General features: G+C 41.9%; 1 protein-coding gene and 1 non-coding gene across 3 annotated transcripts in view; both read right to left on the bottom strand.

Annotated features, from left to right (window-relative positions):
- The window catches only part of ctnna1 (catenin (cadherin-associated protein), alpha 1), a 196,741-nt gene that overhangs the window by 15,829 nt on the left and 155,396 nt on the right, over positions 1-25,516 (bottom strand). For both annotated transcript variants that reach the window (XM_041192980.1, XM_041192979.1), the window contains exons 9-16: positions 19,640-19,792; positions 17,386-17,478; positions 16,798-16,954; positions 13,044-13,244; positions 11,477-11,628; positions 8,888-8,998; positions 6,581-6,762; positions 119-224 (exon numbers count right to left, since the gene is read on the bottom strand). In XM_041192980.1, coding sequence (XP_041048914.1) covers positions 119-224; positions 6,581-6,762; positions 8,888-8,998; positions 11,477-11,628; positions 13,044-13,244; positions 16,798-16,954; positions 17,386-17,478; positions 19,640-19,792 — 1,155 coding nt within the window. The remainder of the gene's footprint in view (positions 1-118; positions 225-6,580; positions 6,763-8,887; positions 8,999-11,476; positions 11,629-13,043; positions 13,245-16,797; positions 16,955-17,385; positions 17,479-19,639; positions 19,793-25,516) is intronic.
- LOC121281668 lies at positions 24,142-24,260 on the bottom strand. The gene has a single exon (XR_005943911.1). It is a non-coding gene; the product is annotated as a 5S ribosomal RNA (ribosomal RNA).

The raw sequence follows: 25,516 nt of genomic DNA on the forward strand, positions 1-25,516 counted from the left end.
CACCTGCGCAGGAGGGTGAAAACAAAAGAGAAGCCACTCACCTTTACACTGCACATTCCTACCGCCAATACTATTCAACACACTAGCATTTTGCACTGCCTCTGTTGCAAAGACTCACGTGATCAGCAATAGTCCGTCCAAGTTTATCCATCCTGGATCCAGCTTCAGCAATTTTTTTAGCTGCACTGATTACATCAGATGTATTCTTTAGAGGGCCTTTTCCTCTGCAAAGAATCATAGAATCATAAAATGATTGCACCACAAGAGGCAGCCATTTGGCCTATCATGCTGTGCAGGCACTCTGCGAGAGTAACTCAGTTAGCCCCATTCCCCTGTGTTTCTCCTGTTGCTCTGCAAATGCTTTCTCTTCAGGTAACTACCCTTTTGGGATGAGGATTTGTAGCTGGTATAGAATGCAGGATTGAGACATATGAGAACCTGTGTGGTCAGTAAATGTAAAAGACTAAGTGTTTGGTCCTTTTTTTTGCATTTATGTTTTTACTTTTATAGGCATCAGATAATTATCCAATTTGAAAGCCACGACTGAATCAGCTTCCACCACATTCTTTGGCAGTGAATCCCAGATTTTAACCACTTGCTGCATAATGTTTTTCCTCATGTTGATACTGGTTCTTTTGCCAATCACTTTAAATTTGTGTCCTCTGATTCTCAACCCTTCCGACAATGGGAACAGTTTCTCCTAATCTGCTCTGCCCAGAGCCCTCATGATTTTGAGCACCTTTATCAAATCTCTTAACTTTCGCTTCTCTAAGGAGAAGAGCCCAATATATAATTGTAACTCCCTCATCTCTGGAAGCATTCTCATAAATGTTTTCTGCATCCTCTCCAATGCCTTCAAATCATTCATAAAGTGCGGTGCCTACAACAGACACAATATTCCGGTCAAAGCAGTGCTTTTAAAGGTTCACCATAATTTCCTTGCTTTTGCACTCCGTACTTCTATTTATAAATCCCAGGATCCCATGTACCTTAATAACCACTTTCTCAACCTGCCCTACCACCTTAATAATTTGTGCACATATGCTCTCGGGTCCCTCTGCTCCTCCATCCCCTAAATGAAACCATCGCTAGATATTCATTAAATTATCAATGGAGCCATGATCTGATTGAAATTTTCTTTTTGAAGAATTTATCATTCCTCAGACCCCTAGTGAGCAACCAAATGCAACCAATTTCTGCCATTGTACTGATGAGCATTTTACATCAGTAATAGAGGGTTTAAATACACAGCTATTCATGGGGATATTAATTTTCCCAAATCATATTTTTACCAATTTGCATTTATTAAAGTCAGAGGCAATCAACAAAAGAACATAAATATACATTCAAGTATATTTGAAATTTCAAGGAATCATCATGGTAACTTCTTACATAAGGCGGAATTTTCCCAGAATTGCACAAATTGTGTTAGCAGATGGGTAAAATGGAGTCCTATCCACTGATGAAAATGGCAGGTTTTCACGCCTTATTGTCCTGAGTCCACCTCATTATTTATTCACTCCCGTGAAACATGTCGTTGCCATGGCAGGTGGCCTCTCGTTCGCCCGCCTGCTGTTGCATCACGCCATCTTTAAAAGACAGCCGCCAGCAAAGCGCTCATCGCCACCAGCTCACCACCGTTGCCCGGGAGACATGGCCAGCAAAGGAAAAAAGACTGCAGCCGCCCGCATCAACGACGGATCCCTCAAGTGACTGCTAGATGTCGGGGGGCCTGCCAGGATGTGCTCTACCCCCACTCAGGCTGCAGGATGGGTTACAATGTCACCAACCCAGCTTAGGAGGCGGTGGCCAGTGTATACGCCCTGCAGAGGACAGCCAACAGCGCCGCAAAATGACGAATGATCTCCTCCGTTTCAGGATGGTAAGTCACTCTTTTCATCACTTCAAACTCACACACAAACAACCCCATCACACATCCACAGGGCCCTCACTCACTGCCAGTGCAAGAGACATCACCATTCACTCTTTCACACATACCTGCATTGTCCTCAGCCTGTCCATGGGACCACTCATCACCCACACAGGCCAGGCATACTTATCATCTGGCCCAGCAGGCATCCTGATACACTCTCCCCATCTCTATCCATGCAGGACAAACTGGCACACAACAGGAGGGAAAGCAGACAGGTGGAGGGATGCCAGAGGTCAAAACTCTGACAGAATTCGAAAACAGAGCCATCGACCTGGCTGGTGATGACAGGGACCGGTCCCGTGCCGATGGTTAGGTCGGTGCTGCTCTACCAAGTGATGATCCAGCAGTGCCACATCCATCAGACAACCATGCTGCGAGTGATGGGTTCTCTTTCACAGGTCACTGCCATGTGCTAATTATTTCTCCTTGGTTTCACAGGCACATCTGCCAAACATCCACAGAGTCCATGACGCAGGGCTTCCAATCAAGCCCCGAAGAAACCTTTGAAGAGAAATCTGGAGGCATCCTCCCTGAAGTCCCGTCACAGCGCTAACCCACACCTTCCACCAACGCAGAGACACACACCTCATTGGGACCTAGCTTTAAAGTAGCCTTCGGATTACAATCTGGTGAACATCTCACTTTCTGATCCACAGCAGGCAAAGGCAGGGACTTCCCAGGTCCCCGGCATTTGAGAGGACTGCTGGAGGCCAGAAAGTTGCTGAGTCCGAGTCAGATGACGAGCCTCTGGACTCGGTCATGTCACAGTTACTGGAGTTGCAAAGGCAAGCCAGGGAACATCAGGAAGGGATGTCCGCAGCACTCCTCAGATTGCAAGGCACGATGGAAGAGTCCGTCCATCTTCATGCTCGGTGATAGCGCTGGCATTGCAACGCATCAAAGTTAACATTGGCAGGATGGCAGCCACCGTGGAGACCTTGGTCCAGGACGTCACTCCTGCACCGCTGTGCGGGCTGAACTCCAGCACTGACGCCATAGCTCGTCTCCAACAGTGTGTAAGGGTGCTGGGGGGCTCAATCTCACTCCAGCTACCCCTTCCGCTCACTGAGTCAGCCAGGGGCCTTCAGGCACCCATAGGGTGAAGGATCAACACTCTGCGGCCATTTACCCAGGTGACTCTGGGAGTGACCAGCCCATCTGAATCTCCTCTTCCTGTGATCTCCGCAGCTCCAGCTTCACAGGCCAAGGAGGGTGCCACTGCCACACAGCAAGACCCCGAAAGCAGGCTGGGACCGACAAAGTCTCGGCCCTCCAGAGGACGCCCGCCAAAGGTGTCACAGACAGGGCATCATAGTCAGCAGGCTGCCTCCACCTCTGCTGTGGATGTCCAGGGAGCACCAAAACATAGCGGCAGGGTTAGGAAAGTTAAATAAAAGTAGTTGCATGGCCTGATCACATGTACATACTGCTCACTTTTGTCAATGAACGCCTAAGAATGTTTCCCTGCCTGTGGCTCCTTGTACTGATGAGCAGTGTTCTTGTCACTTAGATGCGAAACCTTTCTGCACAACATAGAAGGCAGGTGTCTCAGTCCAGGGCCTCTTCCCTGTGCAGCCTTCTGACCATAGTGATGGTCCAGCCTCTCACTCCCTGGAAACATTACTGATGCCTGCACTTCGGCCGTGCTGGTCAATACTGCCAGAATGTAGTGGGCAGGTACCACAGAGTTCTCTCATACTCTGTGTGCTCTCAGCGCCTTTTAAGGTGCAGCTGGCCCTCATCACACCAACATCTACGACCAGTGATGCTGTGCACCAGCTCCTGAAGGGCTGAGGTGCTGAAGGCGGACATAGCATCAGATGCGTCTAAAGTTTCATGGCTGTGTCTCTATGAGATGGCCCTGATCATGGAGCGCAAGCGAGCTGCCCTCAGCCAGACAGGAGTCAGGCATTCTCAGAGGCTATGTGAAGACCTGTGGAGTGTCCTCACTGCATGTTGGCATCATCCTCCTGCAATCAAGCAACTTTTAGGGCCTCTACTGCATTTCCATGACAGAAGCATTCTCAGAGGGTATTGCACTGCCATAAGCCAGACTAGGGTCAAATGTTCACAACTGTAACATGAGGGTCTATGAGGGTTCCTCACTGCATTTTGTCATCATCCTCCACAAATCTGGTAGCTATGAGGGCCTCCTGAGCACGCCTGCCTTGTCTAGCCAATGCGAGAGCCTCATCCCCGACATCGTCACCACAGAGGACCCCCTCACCCTCACCCCTGTCAGTGTCCTCCTCATCCTTGGTGACCCCCAGTTCCTCCTCAGCCAGCTCATTTCCCTGTTGGAATGCCAGGTTGTAAAGAGTGCAGTAGACAAAGATGATGTTTGAATCCCTCTGTGGACTGTATTGCAGGGCCCCACCAGACCGGTCCAGGCACCAGAACTGCATCTTCAGCAGCCCGATGGTCTGCTCCACCTAGTTGTAAGCTGCTGCATAAGCCTCATTGTAGCGTCGCTCTCATGCAGTCTGAGGCTGCCACACGGGTGTCATCAGCCACGGCCTCTGCAGGTAGCCCTTGACCCCAGGGAGCCAACCCTGCAGCCTCCGTGGACCCTGGAAGACTGAAGGGATCTACAAGCGACTCAGGATATAGAGTCGAGCACACTTCCTGGAAACTGTGTGCATACCTGCACGTTTCTGGTGGTCACATACCAGCTGCGCATTCAGTGAGTAGAAGCCCTTGCGGCTGAAGTCCACCTAGTGTAGCGACGGAGACCTGAGCGCCACATAAGTACTGTCAATTGCACCTCTGGGACTCCCGAGATCAGAATGAATCTAAACGCCCTTGCGTCCTGGCTGTCGGTCCCAGGCAAAATTCACAAAGTTGTGTGTCATGGAGAAGGCGGCATCTGTGACCTCATGGATGCCTTTGTGGGTGACGGATTGTGAAATCCCACAGAGGTCAGCTGTGGAGCCCTGAAAGGAGCCATTGGCATAGAAATTGAGCGCCACGGTCGCTTTCAAAGCCACAGTGGATGCCCTCCATGTTCCCTTGGCGCCAAGTCCTGCAATAAGTGGCAGATGTGAGCCACCAGGTCCATAAACATGTGCATTTGTCGGCGACACTGGGTCTCAGTCACCTTCAGGAATGGCAGGCAGCGTCTTTGGACCCTGGGTGTCACTAGGCGCCGACCAGCCGTGGCTCGCTGTCGCTCCTGAGCGGCGTGTGTGGGAGCCCCTGCTGCCCCTTCATGAGGTTGCTGCTCCTGCATTTTTTCCGCCAGAAGCCTCAGTCGCTCTCTCAGTCTTCTATGGTCTCTGTGGGCCATTAGGCATACAGCTAGGCCACCAGGATCCATGATCTTGATGTGGTCCTCCTGTAGCATGAAAGAGAGAAAGTCATGGTTATCATGGCTGTACGTAGCACCTTTCCTGGCCCTGTGTGACCACCCCTTAGCATCTCCCAGAGAGTGCTGGTCACCCCACAGACGGCCAGGGATGAGTGCGCTGCATGGCTGCCCTGTCAATCTGCGACATGGGGGACACAGGTCTAAACTGGGATGCTGAGATTGCTAGGGGCTGTGAGCGCCTCCAGCAGTGGCTGCTGCATGGCCAGCGTTGGCGAGGAAATTGTACAACGTGTGCAGACCAACTGCTCCACAATCCAATTAAGTGCGGTGGCTGGGGGAGGGTAAGGTATGGAGTGCTTGGTGGTCCTTTGGTGCCACCGCATTGCTTGCATGGGTAGGCAGGCTAGGAGCCGACCCCAATCACATCACTGTGGCTGCGCCTGATCTGTCTCAGTTGCAGAGGCATGGTCAGTTTATACATATGTCCCTACTGCATGGCCATTCCCTTCGCTTACCCTGATCCCCACCTCGATTTGCCTGTGCGTGGGGTGCAGAGCCGGGGAAACACCTGACGACCACCGCCACCCCCACCCCCTTAGCAATTGCCTCCGAAGCTGGCCAACACTTGGCCCAGACAGCCCTCCCCTTCAGCAGTCGCCTCCGGGGCCAGGCATCAGTTGCCCCCGCTCCCCAAGGCCTGTAAACAACAGTCGAGCCGTGGGGACCGCTGCTGCACACTCACCTCAGTTCCTCAAAGTGAAGGCAGCCAAGTGCATGTTGTCTGCGTGCTGACGTGAAACACATCGGCGTGGACAGACGATACAGCAGCATTCCAAGAGCCTGGCAGGATGGCTTTTTAATTTTATGATGTTTTACAATTAGCTCCCTGCTGACCAATAGCTGGAAACGCGGGCTTGGAAAATTCCACCCATAGTTTCAAATGAAGTAAACTATAGTTGTCATTTTTTTCAAGTCAAGTACAAAATTTGATGAGGATTTGAACTCCTTCTGGCATTAGGAGGTGCCCAATTTAATCAAAATGAGTTTTGTGTCAAAGGAGTAAAGAACGATTTCAATTGTCTCAATGTTTTCAGATTCTCTCAAAAACTGGAATGTCATTGATCATTTTGTATATGGTTTTGAAAGGGGCAAAAACGTTTACAGTTTGTTGCAAATTACTTAGGGAATATAAAAATCAATACAGCCATTTAGAGGGTACCATATTTTGGAATGTAATGCTATTTTTACATAATAATGTTTGTGTTAGTGCTCTGATGTTGAACCGCAACATTAGCCAAATCACTGAGCTCAGAGTTATGAATAAGCACTTAATGGCACACCTGGTGAAGTCTGTCATCTCCATCATAATCATGCACATCTGCTTGGCTAGGACAATGATATCATTTCCACTGTCATCCCATTTAGAAACTTCAGCATCCAGTTTGATCTTCTCCTCCTCAAAGCTGGCTACTTGCTCAGCAATCTTTGCTTTTTGTTCCTGTGGAAGCTGAGCCATAATAGCCTGAAAAACAAGGACAATCTGCTAGAAAAGATCTATAGTTAAAAAGGTAAAGGCTGCCCAAATGTTACAAGAAATGTAGGGCACACATGAAACAAGGTTGTATGTAAACTGCCAGTCTGCTTTTTGAAGAAAAAAATTAAGTTTTAAAAATAATTTAATGACATAATTTGTTTTATTCTTCTTTTATTCATTCCAATTGCCACTATGAATTGCATTAGTACAAGTATTTTAAACCTCTGGACAATAAAAGCAACCTTCTTATTGAAGGCTGGCAAGGGTTACATAGAATACATTTAGTATAACTCCTATGGAAGAGAACATAGCATCAACGTTTCAAATGAATTGGTAAACTCACTTTAGGAGACTGTTTGGATGAAGTTTGATTGTAAGAGAGATTTTACATCACATAACAGGAATTGCTTTTCTGAGATTGGAATCTAGGTAGTTTTAAGGCAGTGTAGATTCAGCATCATCTTTCAAATAACACATTTCATACCTCATCCAAGATCACTTAAACCGTCCATTAGAGGTATTGAGAGAAAATATTCATTTCTCCAGCAGTGATCCCTGCTTTTGAGCTGACAATTCAATAAAAATTTAAATTGCCACTGGATAACACTAGCTAATTTATGTTCATGTCTACAACCTATTCATCAGCTATCTAGTGTTTTTCTAAAAATAAGAATCAGTTTCACCTTGGAACTGTATCTTTAGCTTACTTTATTTCATCGAATAATGTCCCTTCCTCAGGTCTCATTAGCAAAGGGCAACTTATAAGGCATTTTCCAGCAAGTTTTTTTTTTCAAGCATTGATATTGAGTTTTCTATATACTAATTTAACATCCAGCGTGCAATTGCTACACCACCTCTGTAGCTTCATCCTCAATCAATTTCAAAGGAATTCCTTAAAGAAATTGTTCTTGAATTAAGAAAATGATAATGATAAACTGCTATTAAATGTATATCCTGATTTAATACTTCTGTTAAAACAGGGCAATGCAAGTCTATTCAATGTTTTCATTTGCGTAAACTATTCAGCTGCTAAGGCTGACTGCTTCTTCATATTCCGCTCATACCTCATTTTACAGCAAATAAAAATTGAATAAATACATTTTGACTCCCATTTAACAGTGTAAATAGTTCAATTTTGCACAACCCAATGGTTTCCAAAAGTTTCCAATGCCAGCTACTGCCAGACATGATAATGCTCCCTGCATTCATTCACACTGTCCACAAAGCTTTACTGCTACAAACTAAAATTAAACCATATTTTTAAGATTTAAAAACTGTAGATGCAGTTAGATTGTATGTATGTGCATGTATACATCATTGCATACACATATAGCATTCCTGCGCATGCAGCTTTTTTGCTGGCTTTTATGATTTCCAGCAATGGGTAAATACCATATTACTAACTGCTGTGAAGGTTTTATTATTTAGGCCAGTAGAAGTCAGCACAGTTTTAGCAGGAACAAATCCACTTTTCAAAGCAGCCCTTCCCTACAACAAATTAGTCTCAAACCATTTAAGCCAATGTACTGCTGATGCTTCACCGTACTCCCCTTATTTGGATAAAATTCCTCAATCCCATCTTCAGAAATAAGACGCTTATGACATTTTCATTTCCCATACACTTTCCAATAGTGGTAGTTAGTGCCAAAAATCAGAGCAGCTGAGCACTGTGGACTTGTCCATTGGGAACTGTACTAAAACTGCCCAAACTCATTCTTCGGATCCTAACAGCTGTCACTGACATTCCATCTGCTGTGGCTGCACTGAAGTCAAATTCCCAGTAGATAAAGTAGTACAGTATCCTACACCTTATTTCCTGCAGTCCTTTTTTGAATAATGTCAACAAGTTACAAGTAATCTACTAACATCATGCTCTGGGTGGTATATTTTTGCTTCAATTAGCTATAAAGCAGTTTAACAATCATCCCACCAAATTTTATAGTTGGAAAATTTTAGCCTGATTAGTAACTTTTTTCCAGCTGCCAGTTACTCTCCAAGAAGTATACAATGCAACACTTTCATCAGGCAATATTTTGGCATATCTTATGTTAATGAGCTTTGTATCAACCACAGACAAAAAAGTAAATTTATTGTAACATAGGCAATGTCTTACCCTTGCACTCTGTCCATTAATAAGTTGATCTTCCTGTGTCTGGACACTAGTTCTACTTTGCACATCAAAGTCTTCAGTTTCAAAGTCAGAATCATCCAGTTCTTCGGGAGTCTAGTGGAGGAAAAAGATGACAGTATTAATAATAGACACTGGGAGAGCATAGGAATTCATGCTGGCCTCTACTGAATGCTAAAAGTCTAATTTACATTAAATTTAGTACATAGGGGCACATTTTATTGCAAACTCCAAGTAATTTAAAAGTACCTGCAATAACCTTAGTTTCTGCTGGCACCACTTAAGAATCGTCACACAGGATAGCTGCTATTCATAGTAATGGCACAACACCACTACAACTGTGCAATTTGTAGGAATCCACTAATTTCTTACAATTCATACGCAACAGGTAAATAAATGAGGAAGCACATTAGGTTACCTTATGCTTGATACAACGTCTCAGTTGTTAGAAACAAATTACCCTATTTTGGGCAATATGTTTTTCATTTGTACATGGAAGGTAATTACAGGGTTGTAACATCAAGACATTTCATCACAACAATCCATACAATGCATATAAAAAGAACATGAGCCATAAAAATAAGCTGAATATTTAAAAATTAAGGTGCATTTCAAGACTACCAAAACAGCATCCGATTGCCCAGGGAAAAAAATTCACAGCTGCCCGATTACTGATATTGCAGTATGTCATTGAGGCACATTACTCTATAATCTGGCCGAAGTCATACTTTTTGAAGTGGAGAATGATTAAAGATGAAGTCACCAAGAACACAAACCACTCCTTGTCTTTGTCATTATAAGTACCAATAGTGTGGTTTTGCCTGTGCACTTTAACCCAATGTAAGGTATGCCCATCAAGTTTATAAATCTTAAAAGGTAACTTCCCTCAATATCAAAATCCTGGCCTGGACTTTGTGCTCAATGTGCTGTCTTTTTGGGTGCAAGCCCTCTGATATCAGTGCAATCAGCACAAAAGACTGCAGAATTTTAAGCTCAAATTGTGTTCAGTGCAACTCAAGTTTCCGCTATCTTCTGCATGCCTAATAACACTGCTAAAGACAAGCCCTACCCATAAAACTGACTGTGCCCCCAGCATGAATTAATCACTATTGGAAGTTTCATTTGCACTCGTATACAGGCCTTTGAGGAAGCTCAAAAAATTAAACTGGAGCTTCTGGTACATTTTGAAAGGCTTGAATAATTTTTTTAAAAATTACTGAAGGAACTCCCCATCACCCCCAATCTAACTAGACAACAGTTTTGCAAATTCTTTTAAAGTCACTTTCACTAATTTAAAATCAGTCTAATCATAAGTGAATAACATTGAAGAATGCATGGTTTTTTTGAGATAAACCCAATTTATCAGATGTATAAACCAACTTTACCTAGTTATCACTTTTAAATCTATCAAAAATATATTTAAAGAAACTTTTTAAAAGTTATATCTTGAAACTTCATGTTTTGCATTTGGTGACATGCATGCAAATTTAAGCAGAAACTTGAGGAAAAAAAAACTTCAAAACAGGTGGTGTGTGTGCTGGAATCATCGACTGTGCCCAAAGTGAATAGTAATTTCATTTTTACATTGCAAAATGCCTCTCTTAACTTGTAATTAATAGTACCGTTTTGCATTTTAAACACCAACTCGTGCATATAGTTACATCTGTGAAATTTCAAAGGTGTAATGAATGCTTGGCTAATTGTGATGTTCTATTGTTTCCCTGGGGAAGGGGTAATTTTGCAGCAAAGAACAGAAAATGTATTAGTTTCACAGATAAATTAATTGCTGCATTGAACACAGTTATGCACTTCAGCTACTTTAATTTGAATTTCAGCCAACCACTTCACCTCTGTGGGGATAATCACCCAGAGGAACACATGCCCAACGTTTCTATTTGCTGCAGTAAAATACTATCAAGTTTACCTCAAAAAAACTCAAAAGTCTTGACTGACCACACTGCCGGTGAGTATAAAAATCTCAATCAGTAATCCAGGGGAAACAGCTTTTACTGATTTGAAACAACAGTTAACACACAAATAGGTGAGTGCATATACAAAAGCACACAGCAATGCAAAAATGTTTTTTTCCCCCCAAAATGACAGCTGAAAGTTGATACCCAAAATAAAAAGATTGAAAAGATAATTATGGTCAATTTCCTTAATTTTTAGTAAACAACCACATGGAGAAAGATGATAAAGAGCATGCCTTTTGCATACTATAGAATCAGAATGACAGCATAGAAGGAAGCCATTTGGCTCAACATGCCAGTTTTTGACCTGAAAAATGCACAGAATTGCTGACAATGAAACAGTAGTGTACAACCCCTCCAAAACCTCAGTGGGTTTACCAATGATTAACTAAGGCTTATAGGACCAGGAATGGACTAGGTGCACTCTGCTCTGCAATCAGTTAGTTGATCTCAGCTGCTGTAGTACAGTAGCTGAGTGCAACAACTAGCTCTATTTCGAGTACTTAACTTTTTGACCTCGAGTTTTCAAGTAAGCTAGTCACAAATAAACCTCTCAAAACAACATATTTTCAGCAAAACTGCCCATGAACACAAATATACTCACTCTAATCATCAATACAGCTTTCCTAATGTCCCGAATGCCATCATACACCAGACGTGAAGCATCAATGAATTCATTTTCATCCAGCTGTTGAGCAGGATTGGTGCTCAGCGCTTCCACAGCAGCTTCCACTTGTTCAGTAAATCTTGGCATAACTAGATAGGGAAATGGATGAATTGCATTAATACAGGTTATTCATATGCGCACTAATGGTTTGTACATTTTTCACATGTGCTGTACAAAGTTACTGAACTGCCTTTGAAAAATATTGCTCACCACTATTTACTTCCACCAAGCAGAGCAACATTCTTTGTTCAGAAGAATTGCTCGTCAACAGTGCCATTGCTCGAGTAAATTAGCTTTACTAATTCATTAATTACACTTAGAAAGATTTTCACCATACAAGATACTTGAAACAGCTGCAACTCCAAGTCTTAACAGTAGGCACAAAGAGGAAAAGTGTTACTATCTAGGCCAATGAATCATTTGAATTAAAGCACAAGATTACAATGATATTTACTGAGTAGAACCTTCTTTATGCTTCCCAGAAAAATGTAGAAATACTGTCAAGAGACAACTTTTCACATGGTTCTTTACTCTCATATAAAACCCCGTATATACAGCATTGAAGAAAAAACACCAAACTAACAAAAATTCTAGCTTCTTTATTTATACTTACTAAGTATCTCAACTAAAAAATTAGTTGCCATGGCTTCCAGGTTAGAACTGCTAAAAAGCAGACTGGCCAGTCTGCAGAGCAGTACAATGAGAGCTAGTCCCTGCTATCACGTGCACACCATGGGCTGAGGGAATGACTATTTAGTCTTCAAGCAGGAACAGCAACAGGAACAAAATGCCCAATCAGCTTTAGCAACCACCTGATGCAATGTGATCATTTGCTCAACAAAACCTACCTAATGGGCATGGTATTCTTTAGATTCTTGTAAATACATTGGCTAATGTGGTCATTTATTTGGACTTGGTCACAAGGTTAAGAGCTCAAATCTTGTACGATAGATGCGCATAGCTCATTTCTGATGACCATGCCACACAAGAGTTGCGCCAAGTCTCAGAGACCATGAATGTGCAGAAACTATTGAATTAGATTATAGGTAATTTACATATGATTTCAGTGACAATGTCCATAAAAAAAACCCATGAAAGGTGCTTGCTGTGATCTATAGAAGGTCCGAATGGAGTACTTTATGCAGAACCCTTGAAGCTGTTACACTGGGGCTTTGCATAAGACCACTGTGTCTTTGGAATTGTACAGTTCAGCAACTCATCCTCTATCTTCCACATCATCCTTCCATCCATCCAACAGTTCTGTCAAGAGACTGCAGACTTGTCCCAAATTTGGTACGAACATAGGTAATAAGCCTTTTAATTAGAGAGAAGACAATGGATGCAGTATGGTGCCTACTGTTGCTTTAAATGACATGGGAGTAGGAAAGCACATGCATGCCAGTTCATATATATTCAACACTTGAGTTTGTGCATATCCCATCAACCTAGGCTATACTTGTAGTGTTTAGAATGAAACATTTGCAGCAAAAAATGAAGTCATTACCTGTATCAGACAACAATTTGGTTGCTTCCAGAACTTTTTCAGTGTACACTCCAGGTTCATAATTGTCCATCTCCGAAGTGACAACATGAACAACTCTTGCAGCACGTCCTCGGATTGCACCAGCTGTACGGTCTAGTCCATCTACATCTTTTTCCTGGAGTGCGATAACACATTTATTTACATCCTCGAGGATGTGATTTTCTGTTAAAAGAAAAACAGATCTTGGTTAATATAAAATTGGTTTATAATAAATTCAGGTCCCTGCAAATAAACCTAATTATTAATGAAGTTTGTCAGCTTGGTTCATTTCGCTCTTCTTGTCAGAAAGCAGTTTCTCAAATCCGCCTCCAGGACTTGGAATACAAAATTTAGGTTAATACTACTGCAGCTTTGTGCTTTCTTTTGGACCAAATGCCTGCCTATTCCAATGCTTCAGTTGGGTGTTAAAGATCCAATTGGTCTCCAAAGGGAGAGGGAAACTTGTGCCATTTGCCCCTCAACCAACCCCGCCCAAACAGACTGATTATTTATTTTATGGGTTTTTTTTTTGTAGAACATTGTTGTGTACAAATTGGCTGTTACACTTGCCCGCATATGAAAAACTGTGTTTTGAGATGCCTCCAAGTTACTTGAGTGAAACACACATTTCACATAAATAACTAATATAGTGAACTTCAGGGACATTTAAGTGCAAAGAAAACTATTATATTCCTAAGTACTCTTTAAAAAAAAAAGTGCTAACTGTATGTGCATCTCTGAAACTACATTGGAGTACAATATTAAAGCCACGGTGCCCCATGAACAGAGTTTCTGGGACTATTATATCTAAGTTTTCACTATTTGAAATGAAGAGGGCAGCCGGGCATGCCAGAAGCAACACCAGGGATACCTTAAACAAAAAGGTGTCAACCTGGTCTAGCAACAACACAGGATGACTTGCATGCCAAACAGTGGAAGCAGTATGCAACAGAGCTAAATGATCCCATAACCAACAGGTCAGATCAAAGCTCTGCACCCCTGGCCCATCCAGTCCTGAACAGTGGTGGACAATTAAATAGCTAACGGAGATGGTGGCGCCACAAATATCCCCACCCTCAATGATGGGGGAGCCTAGCACATCAGTGCAAAAGATAATGCTGAAGTATTTGCAACCATCCTCAGGGTGCCGAGTGGATGATCCATCTCATGCTCCTCCTGAGGTCCCCAGTGTAACAGATGCCAGTCTTCAGCCAATTCAATTCACTCCATGATATCAAGGAACTGCTAAAGGCACTGAATACTGCAAAGGTTATAGGCCCTGACAACATTCCAGCAGTTGTACAGAAGACTTATGCACCAGAATTAGCCATGTTCCTAGCCAAGCTGTTCTAGCAGGGGAATGAAAGGTTATTGGGGTTAGGTGGGAATGTGGAGTTGAGGTTATAATCACGTCTGCCATGATCTTCTTGAATGACAGAGAATGCTCTAGGGGCCAAATGGTCTACTCTTGCTCCTAATCCGTATGTTTGTAGAACAGCTACAGTTCTGGCATCGAGTGGACAATTTAGAAAATTGCCCAGGTATGTGCTGTCCAAAAGAACAGGACAAATCCAACCTTGCCAACTGCCAGCTCATCTGCCTACCCTCGATCATCAGCAAAGTGATGAAAAGCATCATTGACAGTGCTATCAAGCGCCACTTACACAGCAATAACCTACTCACTGACAGTGTGTGGTTCTGCCGGGGTCACTCAGCTTCTGACTTCATTGGGGCCTTGTCTGAAGTATGGACAAGAGAGCTGAATTTCAGAGGTCAGGTGAGAGGGGCTGCATTTGACTGAGTGTGGCATCAAAGAGTCCTAGCAAAACTGAAGTCAATGGGAAACAAGGGGAAAACTATTCACTGGTTGGAGTCATACCTAGCACAAAGAATGAGAGCTGTGGCTCTTGGAGGTCAATCATCTTAGTGCCAGGACATCACAACAGGAGTTCCTCAGGGTAGTGCCCTAGGCTCAACCATCTTCAGCTGCTTCATTAATAACCTTTCCTTTATCATAAGGTCAGAAGTGGGGATGTTCACTGATGATTGTATGTTGTGAAGGGAGGTTGCAGACGTAGGCCGAGTAGGCAAAAATATGGCAGATGGAGTAATACGTGAGAAAATGTAAAGTTGTTAACTTTGGCAGGAAGAATAAAAAAAAGCTGAGTATTACTTAAACGGTGAACGGCTGCAGAAGGATCTAGATGTTCTAGTGCATAAGTCACAAAAAGTTAGTATGCAGGTACAGCAAGTAATTAAGAAGGCTAATGGAATGCTATCCTTTATTATGAGAGGAGTTAAACATAAAAGTAAAGGTGGTATACTTCAGTTGTACAGGGCGTTGGTGAGACTATATCTCAAACAGTGCGCGCAATTTTGGTCTCCTTATTTAGGGAACGATGTAAATGCGTTGGAGGCAGCTGACAGGAGCCTTACTTGATTGATACCTGGAGTGAGCAGGTTGTCTTATGAGGTAAAATTGAGACAGACTGGGTTTGTTTCCACTGGAGTTTAGATGAGTGTGGGTTGGCTTTATTGAAGTATATAAGATCCTAAACAGTATTGACAAGATGGATGTGGAAAAGACATTTCCTCTTGTGGGTGAGTCCTGAACTAGGGAGCCCCAATGTAAAATTAGGCGTTGCCTTTTTAGGACAGAGATGAGGAGAGATTTTTTCTCTCAAGAGAGTTTTGTGTCTTTGGAACACTCTGCCTCAGAATAAATATTTTTAAGGCAGAGTTAGATAGGTTCTTGCTAGGCAAGGGAGTCAAAAGCTTATTGGGGGTAGATGAGAATGTGGAATTCGAAACACAAACAGATCAGCCTTGATTTTAACAAATGGCAGAGCAGAACACTGCTCTGTCACGAACTTCAACTTAATTCTCTTAGCTCAGGAACCTCAAAACCAGAGCCAAGATTCATTCTCAAGATTTGCATAATAAGGTCATTATTGAATGCTTAATTCAAAACAGTTTCCAATATTGGGAGAAGGCGGAAAGATTAAGGTCTAGTCCTTTGGATGAACTAAAAAAAAAAATCAGCGTCAAGATTTTTTGTAACTCAGTTTTAGTTACTGGATTGGAGGACACAGGAAAGTATCTTTTTTAAAATTTGTCCTGAAATTCATTTAGGTGTATGTTAGCGAAATATGGAAGGACTTTGGTTCCAAAGTACATAAACAGGGTACTGCTGTAAGGTATCTAAACTTTCAGCATTTAGAATATTCTAAGATGACAAAATGATGGTTGTGTTATTCCCTCCAAGCATAATGGCTATTTTAACAAAATATGCGAGATAACAAAATACATGTGAGGTGGCACAAATTAATGTTACATGCATATGGTATGAAGATGGCCAACAATGGTGTTCAATCGGGTAATGATAACATTTACATTTACAAAGGGTTCTAAATTTATTATTTGGTAGGTCACATTAAGAAATATATCAAAATCAATATCACCAGGGAGTTAGAAATAATGATTTCAGCATCTTTGAAATTAATGTGGAGCAACCAGAATAGTGACAAATACCTATTACTCTATGAGTAAAACTTTAAGCACCAATAAGCACTAATACTTGCTTTCAAGGTATACTTTGTTTATCCACATTAACTGAATTATAACCCAAATACACTTACTCTAGACAGTGAACAATTGTTCATTCCCATTTTATCTGGAATCAAGTGGCATGGATATTCCATAACAACATTGAGGTGTTTTATTATAACAGAAATACCTGAAACACACAGGAAGTCATCAATAGAAGTAATGTCATCCACAGCATCTGTCAGCACACGCACTTGTTTCTCCCATAGTTCTTTGAAGAGATCCATGTTGTCCTGAGCCACCTTACTCTGAGGTTTAGCAGCCAGGGCCAATGCAGCATTTATGACCTAAAAGAACAGTGAAAATAAATTAAAGCTACTAATGCTTTTGCGTTATCAGTTCACAGAATCAACTTTAGGCATAATGAAGTCAAAGTTACTTGCAAGTTCATGTAATTTACACAAAATCTTAATTTTAAAGTTGCCACATGCTAGTTTAAACCAATAAGTCAAATATTAGTGCTGCACCAACAAAGCAAAACATATTCAAGGTTGCTGCAAATGTTATCTTTCGGTTGTTGAAATTTGTTACAGACTAGTATGAAGTGCCTATGGCTGAAGTTTTAAAAAGGACAAAAGACACTTGGAACCACTCATCGTGGCACAAGCGCTTATTGAAGAGAATTTAGCATTTTCTTTTAGTAGACAAAACCCATTAAAACCAAAGAAAATCAATTCTAATTAAATTTTAGACTGAACAGGACATTGTTTTCTCAAACCTGTGGACAAAGGCCTTCCAGCTGGGTGGCTGCCATGCGAACCAGTTTCACACCTTCTTCATTGTTGGAAATAGAGCAAGCAAGGTTGGCAACCTAAAAGAATAAAAATATTTAGTGAACCACAGTTTTCAGCATGTAATCTGATTTTTTTGATAAACTACAGGTACCACATGGGTTCTGTTGCCAAATCAATAAGGTCATAAGAAATGGGAGTAGGAAATAGGCCATTTGGCCCAACGAGCCTACTCTGTCATTCAAAATTATCATGGCTGATATGATTGTGGCCTTAACTCCACTTTCCTGCTTACCCATCGCTGCTGCCCCCCACCCACCCCCATAACGCTGGAATCCCCTGTAGATTAAAAATCTGTCAAACTCAGCCTTGAATATATTCAATAACCCAGCCTGCACTGCTCTCTAGGGAAGAGAATTCCAAAGATGAATGGACCCTCAGAAGAAATTTCTCCTCATCTCAGTCTTCAAGGGGAGATCTCTTATTTTTAAACTGTGCCTGCTAGTTCTAGATTCCCTCATAAGAGGAAACATCCTCCCAGCATTTACCCCGTCCAACTCCTCATCATAATCTGACATATTCTAATAAAATCACCACTCATTCTTCTAAACTCCAATGAATATAGGCCCAATCCATTCAATTTTTCCTCATAAGACAGCCCTTTTGTCCCAGGAATCAACCTAATGAACTTTCTGTGCGCTGCCTCCAATGCTGATGTGGTGGTGGTGTGTTACAGATCATGTAGGGTGTCAGAGTTGCTGTGGAACTTTTACATCCATGTTGTAGTCTATAGCTATGAATATTGATGATAGATGCTCCAATTTTTTTTCCATCACATGGCTGACCAGGAATCTCTGCTGCTGTTCCTGCCTTCCATTGATGCATGTTATAAGAATTTGCAGGTTGATAATCAACCTGTTTGGCTGTGTTATGAATGCACCATCAAGTCCTAGGGGGAGGCTTGAATCTGGACTTCTGACTCAAGAGGCAGGAATGCTATCCACTACGCCATAAGACCACCTCAATGCAAGTATATCTCTCAAATAGGGAGGCCAAAATTCTACACAATATTCTAGGTGTGGTCTCACCAGCATCCTGCAGAGCAGAAGAAATGCTTCCCTATCTTTATACTCCATGCCCCTTGCAATAAGGGCCAACATTGCATTTGCCTTCACAATTGCTTACTGTACCTGCAGTCTTTTTAATTATGTGCAATGACACCCAGGTTCCTTGGTACTGCAGCATTCTGCCATTTCTCTCCAGTTAAATAGTATTCAATTTTTCTATTCTTCCTGCCAAAATGGACAGATTTTTTTGCCCAATTTCCTTTGTTGACTTTGTATCCTCCTCACAACTTGCTTTCCTACCTATCTTTATATCGCCAGCAAATCTGGCGACAATACACAAGTCAGTCCCTTCATCCAAGTCATTAATACAGATAGTACATGGTTGAGGCCCCACCAGCGCACCCGTGCACTCCACTAGTTAGTTTGCCAAGTTGAAAATAACCCATTTATCTCAACTGTTTCTTACTAGTTAGCCAATCCCCTATTATATGCTAATATATCACCCCCAACACAGTGAACTCTTGCCTTGCGTAGTAACCTTTTATGTGGCACATTATTGAATGTCTTTTGAAAATCCAAATACACTACGTCTACTGGTTCGTTATTCACCCTGTTTGTTGCATCCTCGAAGAACTCTAATAAATTTGCCAAACATGACTTGCCTTTCACAAAACCGTGCTGACTCTGCCTGATTCTGCTATGACTTTCTAAACTTCCTGCTGCTACTTTCCTAATAATGATGGATTCAATTTTTCCAATGACAAATGTTAGGCTAACTGGCATATAGTGTCGCTAGTTATAGTTAGAACTCTTATACAACAAACTAGGTTGAGTTAAGCATGGATGTTTAGAATCCAACAACTGTGTCCTGAAAACTCATCCAAAAGAAAAAATCATAACTCCCCAGTTAAGAGTAAGAGTAACTCAGTTGTGGCTCTCCAATGACTTTTCTAGAGCTAATCATGAAATATTAGGGGCAACTACCAATCTCTTTCATTCGTTCCATGCATTCAAGCTGCTAAAAGATGCTAGTAATGAAATTCAGAATCTTTCATTCACAGGATATCTCTAGCCTACATATTCATGAATATAGAAGATAATTTTACAGAAAAGATCATTGCTGCTAACAGAGATTGAATTGCTTGATTCAACAATTATGAAAATCTGCACTTACCTCAACCAATTTGCTGGCATGGTCACGAAATACTTGGGCATATTCTTTCACTTCCTTTTCATTACCATTCTTGGCTGCCTCAATCAAAACCAGAAGGGGAACATTGGTCTCCAAGAAAGAGTCTGATACATGATCCATGACAGCTTTCCTCAGCTGTTAAAAGTAATGGAAATCAGTGTTTAAGCTGAACAATGTAAACATTGCAGTACTCACTTTCAGTAACCATGCATTACATTTGACTAAAATTAAGTTGAACTGATGTTAGCTTTGTACTGAAAATCCATGTATTCATAAGATGTTGAGTATTACATTTTATATTTTTCACCCTTGCCATGACCAGCTGAGAAAAAGTTACTTGCGACATTTCCTTTCCCTTAGCAGGGTATTACAGCAAAGCTCTTAGTAAATGTATCGTGTGCCAAAATAACTATCCAGTATCAGCTTCCAGAGTTACCAATATTTTATTGTTCAAGAGGTATTTTGACTAGTTTTAGAAAGATGTTCACTATGATCATAGGCAGCCGACAAAATTTCCTCATTAGTTTTGGCTAGAATTTCATCCACTGAGGCTGGCCTTTATTCTAGCCACAGTACTTCTATTATGCATCTTAAGTGACTGAGAATTCAATGACTTCCTGCTACATTTCAGTGAAAAACAAAAAGCAAAATCACTGTACAGATGGACCTTCCACAGTGCACACTAGCAACAGTCATGTGAAATAGATACTGTAGCACACAAATTGTACTTATACAGAAGATTTAGGGAGATAGGCTATGTACCTTCAAAAGACTGGCATGTTCCACATTATTTCCATTTATCAGATATGTGACAACTACACAATGCATGGTCCACCCCCAATTGCAAGTTAAATGCATTCAAAACTACAATATAACGCGAATATGTAAGCCATTAGAAATAAAGCCAGGGAACTAGGAAGTATACATTAGTTAATCTTGAAAGAAACCTTAGCAGAGATCCAAGTAGTCCCGATTATAATATTTTCCGAAGAGATAGACTGTAGACAGAAGGGCAACGGGTCTGTAGCTTTTGGGATCCTGGGCTGGTTTTCTCGGTTTTAGGGTGGTAGTGACTAGGGAATGATGCTAGACTTCCAAGATTACCCCAGTGTTGAGGGTGCAGGAGGGGAGTTTGGCAAGCCACATCCATTTAAGCCCTGGTTCTTGAAGAAATCTGGGTCGCTGTCATCAATCCTGACAGCATTCCCAGGCTTGGTGGTTATCAGGTATCTACCTCATTGATGGTGAAGGCAGCTAAAAAGATGGTGTGTGGTGTGGCATTTTGAAAAGAATGTTTAAATAACCTTTTTGCTTTTTTCCCCCTGGTGGTAGTTGCTACCTTTGAGGTGATTAAGAGGTAGGTTATAATGGCATTTGCAATGCTCTTTGACATCTCCTGTTGGGACAGTCAGGAAGCACCAAGCTGACGAAGCTAGTTCCAGATTTTCCTATTGGAAAATTTGGAATCAAAGCTTTCAGTGATTTCTCATCATCTTGCTAATTTGCCTTTGTCTAGAGAATCCATTTATGTTGCTACGTCTGGGTCTTGAGTGGCATTAAACTCTGAAAATCTCACTCTTCTCGGACCAGCTTGGGACGTATTCTTTATTGTAGCCATCGTGGGTACTTCTGGTGGCTCCCATTTTCAGGAGTCTAGCAAACGGTCATGGTGATTTGAGGACGGTGGTTTCTCTGGATTATATTCTCTACCGTTCACACAAAGTTAGGTCATAAAGCCTGATGAAATTTCCATCTTGGTTCAGGGCTGAGGTGATTATCAGCACCTCAATCCCTACTGTTAGGAACTAGAGTTAATTTTAAGTAAGTTACGTTTGGATTGGTGGGTGTTAGGAATAAGCTATAGCTTAAGTTTAATTTATATGTTTTATCTGTGGGTTAAAAGGGTGAAACCTGGGTTGAATTTGATTTAGAGTTTTTCTCTGGGAGAATGTTGCCTGCAAGTCTGTGGATTTCTTTGTAAACCTGTATTTTATTGAGGTTTTATGATCCTTGAAGTAGTTTAGGGAAGTTAAAACAAATTAGAAAAACTGTGCTATTGCCTAGCAACAGGAGAGCTACAGAGAGAAACAGAAAAGCAGTTTCAGTTCAGATGAGCAGATTTCCCAAAAGAACAGAAGATAAGTCCCAAAACCAGCGAGTGGAGCCAGAAAAAGGTCCCAAGACGACAGCTAAGTCAAGAAACAGGGAATCTGTAATAGATGCTGTTCAGTGGAAGTGAAAGCAATGAACAGAAGGCTCCAAATTAAAGAGAAAGCTGCAGGAAGCAGACTCAAGGCAAAGTGGCTTGTGAGAAGCCAGAAGATTCAAGAACACAGCCAAAGGTTGGCGACCCCTTTCTATGGGCATGTGAAATAGTGGTGCTCTAAAGGCATGGCTGAATACCAGAGAGAAGAGGGAGAGAGCGAGACCGAGCGCTCGCATGGTGGGGGGGGGGAGAGAGGGAGCGGGGGGAAGGGAGAGTGGGGGGAAGGGAGAGGGAGGGAGAGAGAGAGAGAGAGAGAGAGAGGGAAGGGATGGAGGGAGAGAGGGGCGAAGCTTGAATGCATGTGGCGATCCAGGAAGCGGAACATCGGAGGGACAGATCGAAACCATTGGACCACTGTGGAAGGCATCATGGAGAAAGTGTTGTTTGGATGAAGATTCCAAAGCGAGTTTTGAGATTGGAAACCCTTGCGTGAAAGATACAGTGTTAGCTCACAGTATGAACTTGTCTGGGGGAGTTCATGAGAGATCCATAGCATCTGTTCAGGGTGGCGTCTATCACTTGATTTCAGAGTGTACTGTGTCTGACCACAGGTCACCTATTGGTTTACAAGGACTATTTACTTACTGCAAACATTAGAGTATAAGATAGCTTTTGTAACTTGCGTTATCTTTACAAATCTGTATATATCTGTAAAGGTATTGTTGTGATGAAGTATTGTAATATAGTTCATCTTTTCTAGTTTAATAGTTTGATCTAGTTTTATTCTTTCATTAAAGTTCATCAGCTGAACCTGTGACTCTGTTCAGTAGCCAACCTCCACATTTCTAAACAAAAAATAAAAGTGAGGATCTATCAAGCCAGGTTCCACCCTGGGGTCTGACTTGTAACTCTTTAGAGTACAAACCCGTTTCCATCTGTTTCAGATGAAGTTACATTGTTTCATAGTTTGCCATTGTGAGATTTGAACTCTTAATCTTAGGGTCACAAACCCAGTACCATAACCACTTGGCTATTTAGGCCAAGCATGAAGTTACATTGCTTCCCATTGTGAGATTTGAACTTTTGATCTTGGGGTTACAAACCCAGTACCATAACCACTTGGCTATTTAGGCCAAGCTTCGAGTACAAACCCGTTTCCATCTGTTTCAGATGAAGTTACATTGTTTCATAGTTTGCCATTGTGAGATTTGAACTCTTGATCTTGGGGTTACAAACCCAGTACCATAACCACTTGGCTATTTAGGCCAAGCATGAAGTTACATTGTTTCCCATTGTGAGATTTGAACTTTTGATCTTGGGGTTACAAACCCAGTACCATAACCACTTGGCTATTTAGGCCAAGCTTCGAGTACAAACCCATTTCCATCTGTTTCAGATGAAGTTACATTGTTTCATAGTTTGCCATTGTGAGAATTGAACTCTTGATCTTGGGGTTACAAACCTAGTACCATAACCACTTGGCTATTTAGGCCAAGCTGGGTCTGACTTGTAACTCTTTCGAGTACAAACCTGTTTCCATCTGTTTCAGATGAAGTTACATTGTTTCATAGTTTGCCATTGTGAGATTTGAACTCTTGATTTTTTTATATATATAGGCCTCAACTGTAACTCTTTTGAGTACAAACCTGTTTCCGAGGAAGTTACATTGTTTCATAATTTGCCATTGTGAGATTTGAACTCTTGATCTTCCACCAATTTCAGCTCAAGTAATTGAAACGGTAACACTGTTTCATAGTTTGCCATTGTGAGATTTGAACTCTTGGTCTTGGGGTTATAAACCCAGTACCATAACCACTTGGCTATTTAGGCCAAGCAAAATTGTTTTATAGTTTGCCATTGTGAGATTTGAACTCTTGATCTTGGGGTTATAAGCCCAGTACCATAACCACTTGGCTATTTAGGCCAAGCTTTTTAACTCTTTTGAGTAAAGTCTGTACATTTTGTAACTCTTTTGAGTACGAACACATTTCCACCTGTTTCAGATGAAGTTACATTGTTTCATAGTTTGCCATTGTGAGATTTGAACTCTTGATACTCTTTTTGAGTAAACCTGTTTCCATCTGTTTCAGATGAAGTTACATTGTTTCATAGTTTGCCATTGTGAGATTTGAACTCTTGATACTCTTTTGAGTAAACCTGTTTCCATCTGTTTCAGATGAAGTTACATTGTTTCATAGTTTGCCATTGTGAGATTTGAACTCTTGATCTTAGGGTTACAAACCCAGTACCATAACCACTTGGCTATTAGGCCAAGCTTAGCCTACTGCGCCTGGTATTCCCAGGCAGTCTCCCATCCAAGTACTAACCAGGCCTGAGTCTGCTTAGCATCCGAGATCAGACCAGATCGGGCGTTTTCAGACCAGTATGGCCGTAGGCAGATGTAACTCTTTTGAGTACAAACCTGTTTCCATCTGTTTCAGATGAAGTTACATTGTTTCATAGTTTGCTATTATGAGATTTGAACTCTTGATCTTGGGGTTATAAACCCAGTATCATAACCACTTGGCTATTTAGGCCAAGCCTAAATATTTGTTCAATGTCTCTTCCATTTCATAGTTTTGCTATTGGGAGATTTGAACTCTTGATCTTGGGGTTACAAACCCAGTACCATAACCACTTGGCTATTTAGGCCAAGCTCAAACTGATTTACTTCCAAGACAACAAAGTCACAGAGTCTCCCAGGCACTCAGGTCTTTTTACCTGCCTCCTAACTCCTGCAGGTCTGGCAGCATCTGTAACTCTTTCAAGTACAAACCCATTTCCATCTGTTTCAGATGAAGTTATATTGTTTCATAGTTTGCCATTGTGAGATTTGAACTCTTGATCTCAGGGTTACAAACCCAGTACCATAACCACTTGGCTATTTAGGCCAAGCCTCCCTACAAACCCATTTCCATCTGTTTCAGATGAAGTTACATTGTTTCATAGTTTACCAGTGTGAGATTTGAACTCTTGATCTTGGGGTTACAAACCCAGTACCATAACCACTTGGCTATTTAGGCCAAGCTGGGTCTGACTTGTAGCATCAACTGAGATCATAACACTACAAGTACAAACACAATGCTCGATCGGTCTTGCAGGTGTGGAATTTCTTAACGATCTTACAAGGGGTGATGAGCAGCTGTCCTTTGTTGTTACTGGGTGTGAAATGGAGGCCCAGTGAGTATTCCTTCCTCCAACTAGCAGAAAAAAAGTACTTGGCTTTTTAGCATTGTAGATGAGATGGACATCAGAGGTCAGCACCCAGTCTTCTAGTTGTTAACTTGGTCTACTTTTTGGTAATCCTACGTGCAGTGTTGGCTGAAATCGCAGATGCAGATGACTAGGTGGGTATCATTTGGTACGGAGATAGTTAGCCAGGTCTCCATTGGTAACTTGTAAAAATGCACACTAGGCAGCTTGCTCACTGACTGTAATAGGGAACAGTAAGCTCCCTGCCAGCAAGATCTCTTCAGCTTCAGTAAATCAGGTCAGCCCAGACATATGAGACCCTACAATATTTCACGTGGCATAAGCACACTATCATGTGGAATGCACGATGAGCAGCTGGTATGGGCTGGGTTCAGTCATGTGGGTTTCTTGGAGGGCAAGAATGCAAATCAAATGCATTCTTTAAGTTCCCTTGACAAGAT

This window comes from Carcharodon carcharias, chromosome 8 (genome assembly GCF_017639515.1).
Source record: "Carcharodon carcharias isolate sCarCar2 chromosome 8, sCarCar2.pri, whole genome shotgun sequence".
In the NCBI taxonomy this organism is placed as follows: domain Eukaryota; kingdom Metazoa; phylum Chordata; class Chondrichthyes; order Lamniformes; family Lamnidae; genus Carcharodon; species Carcharodon carcharias.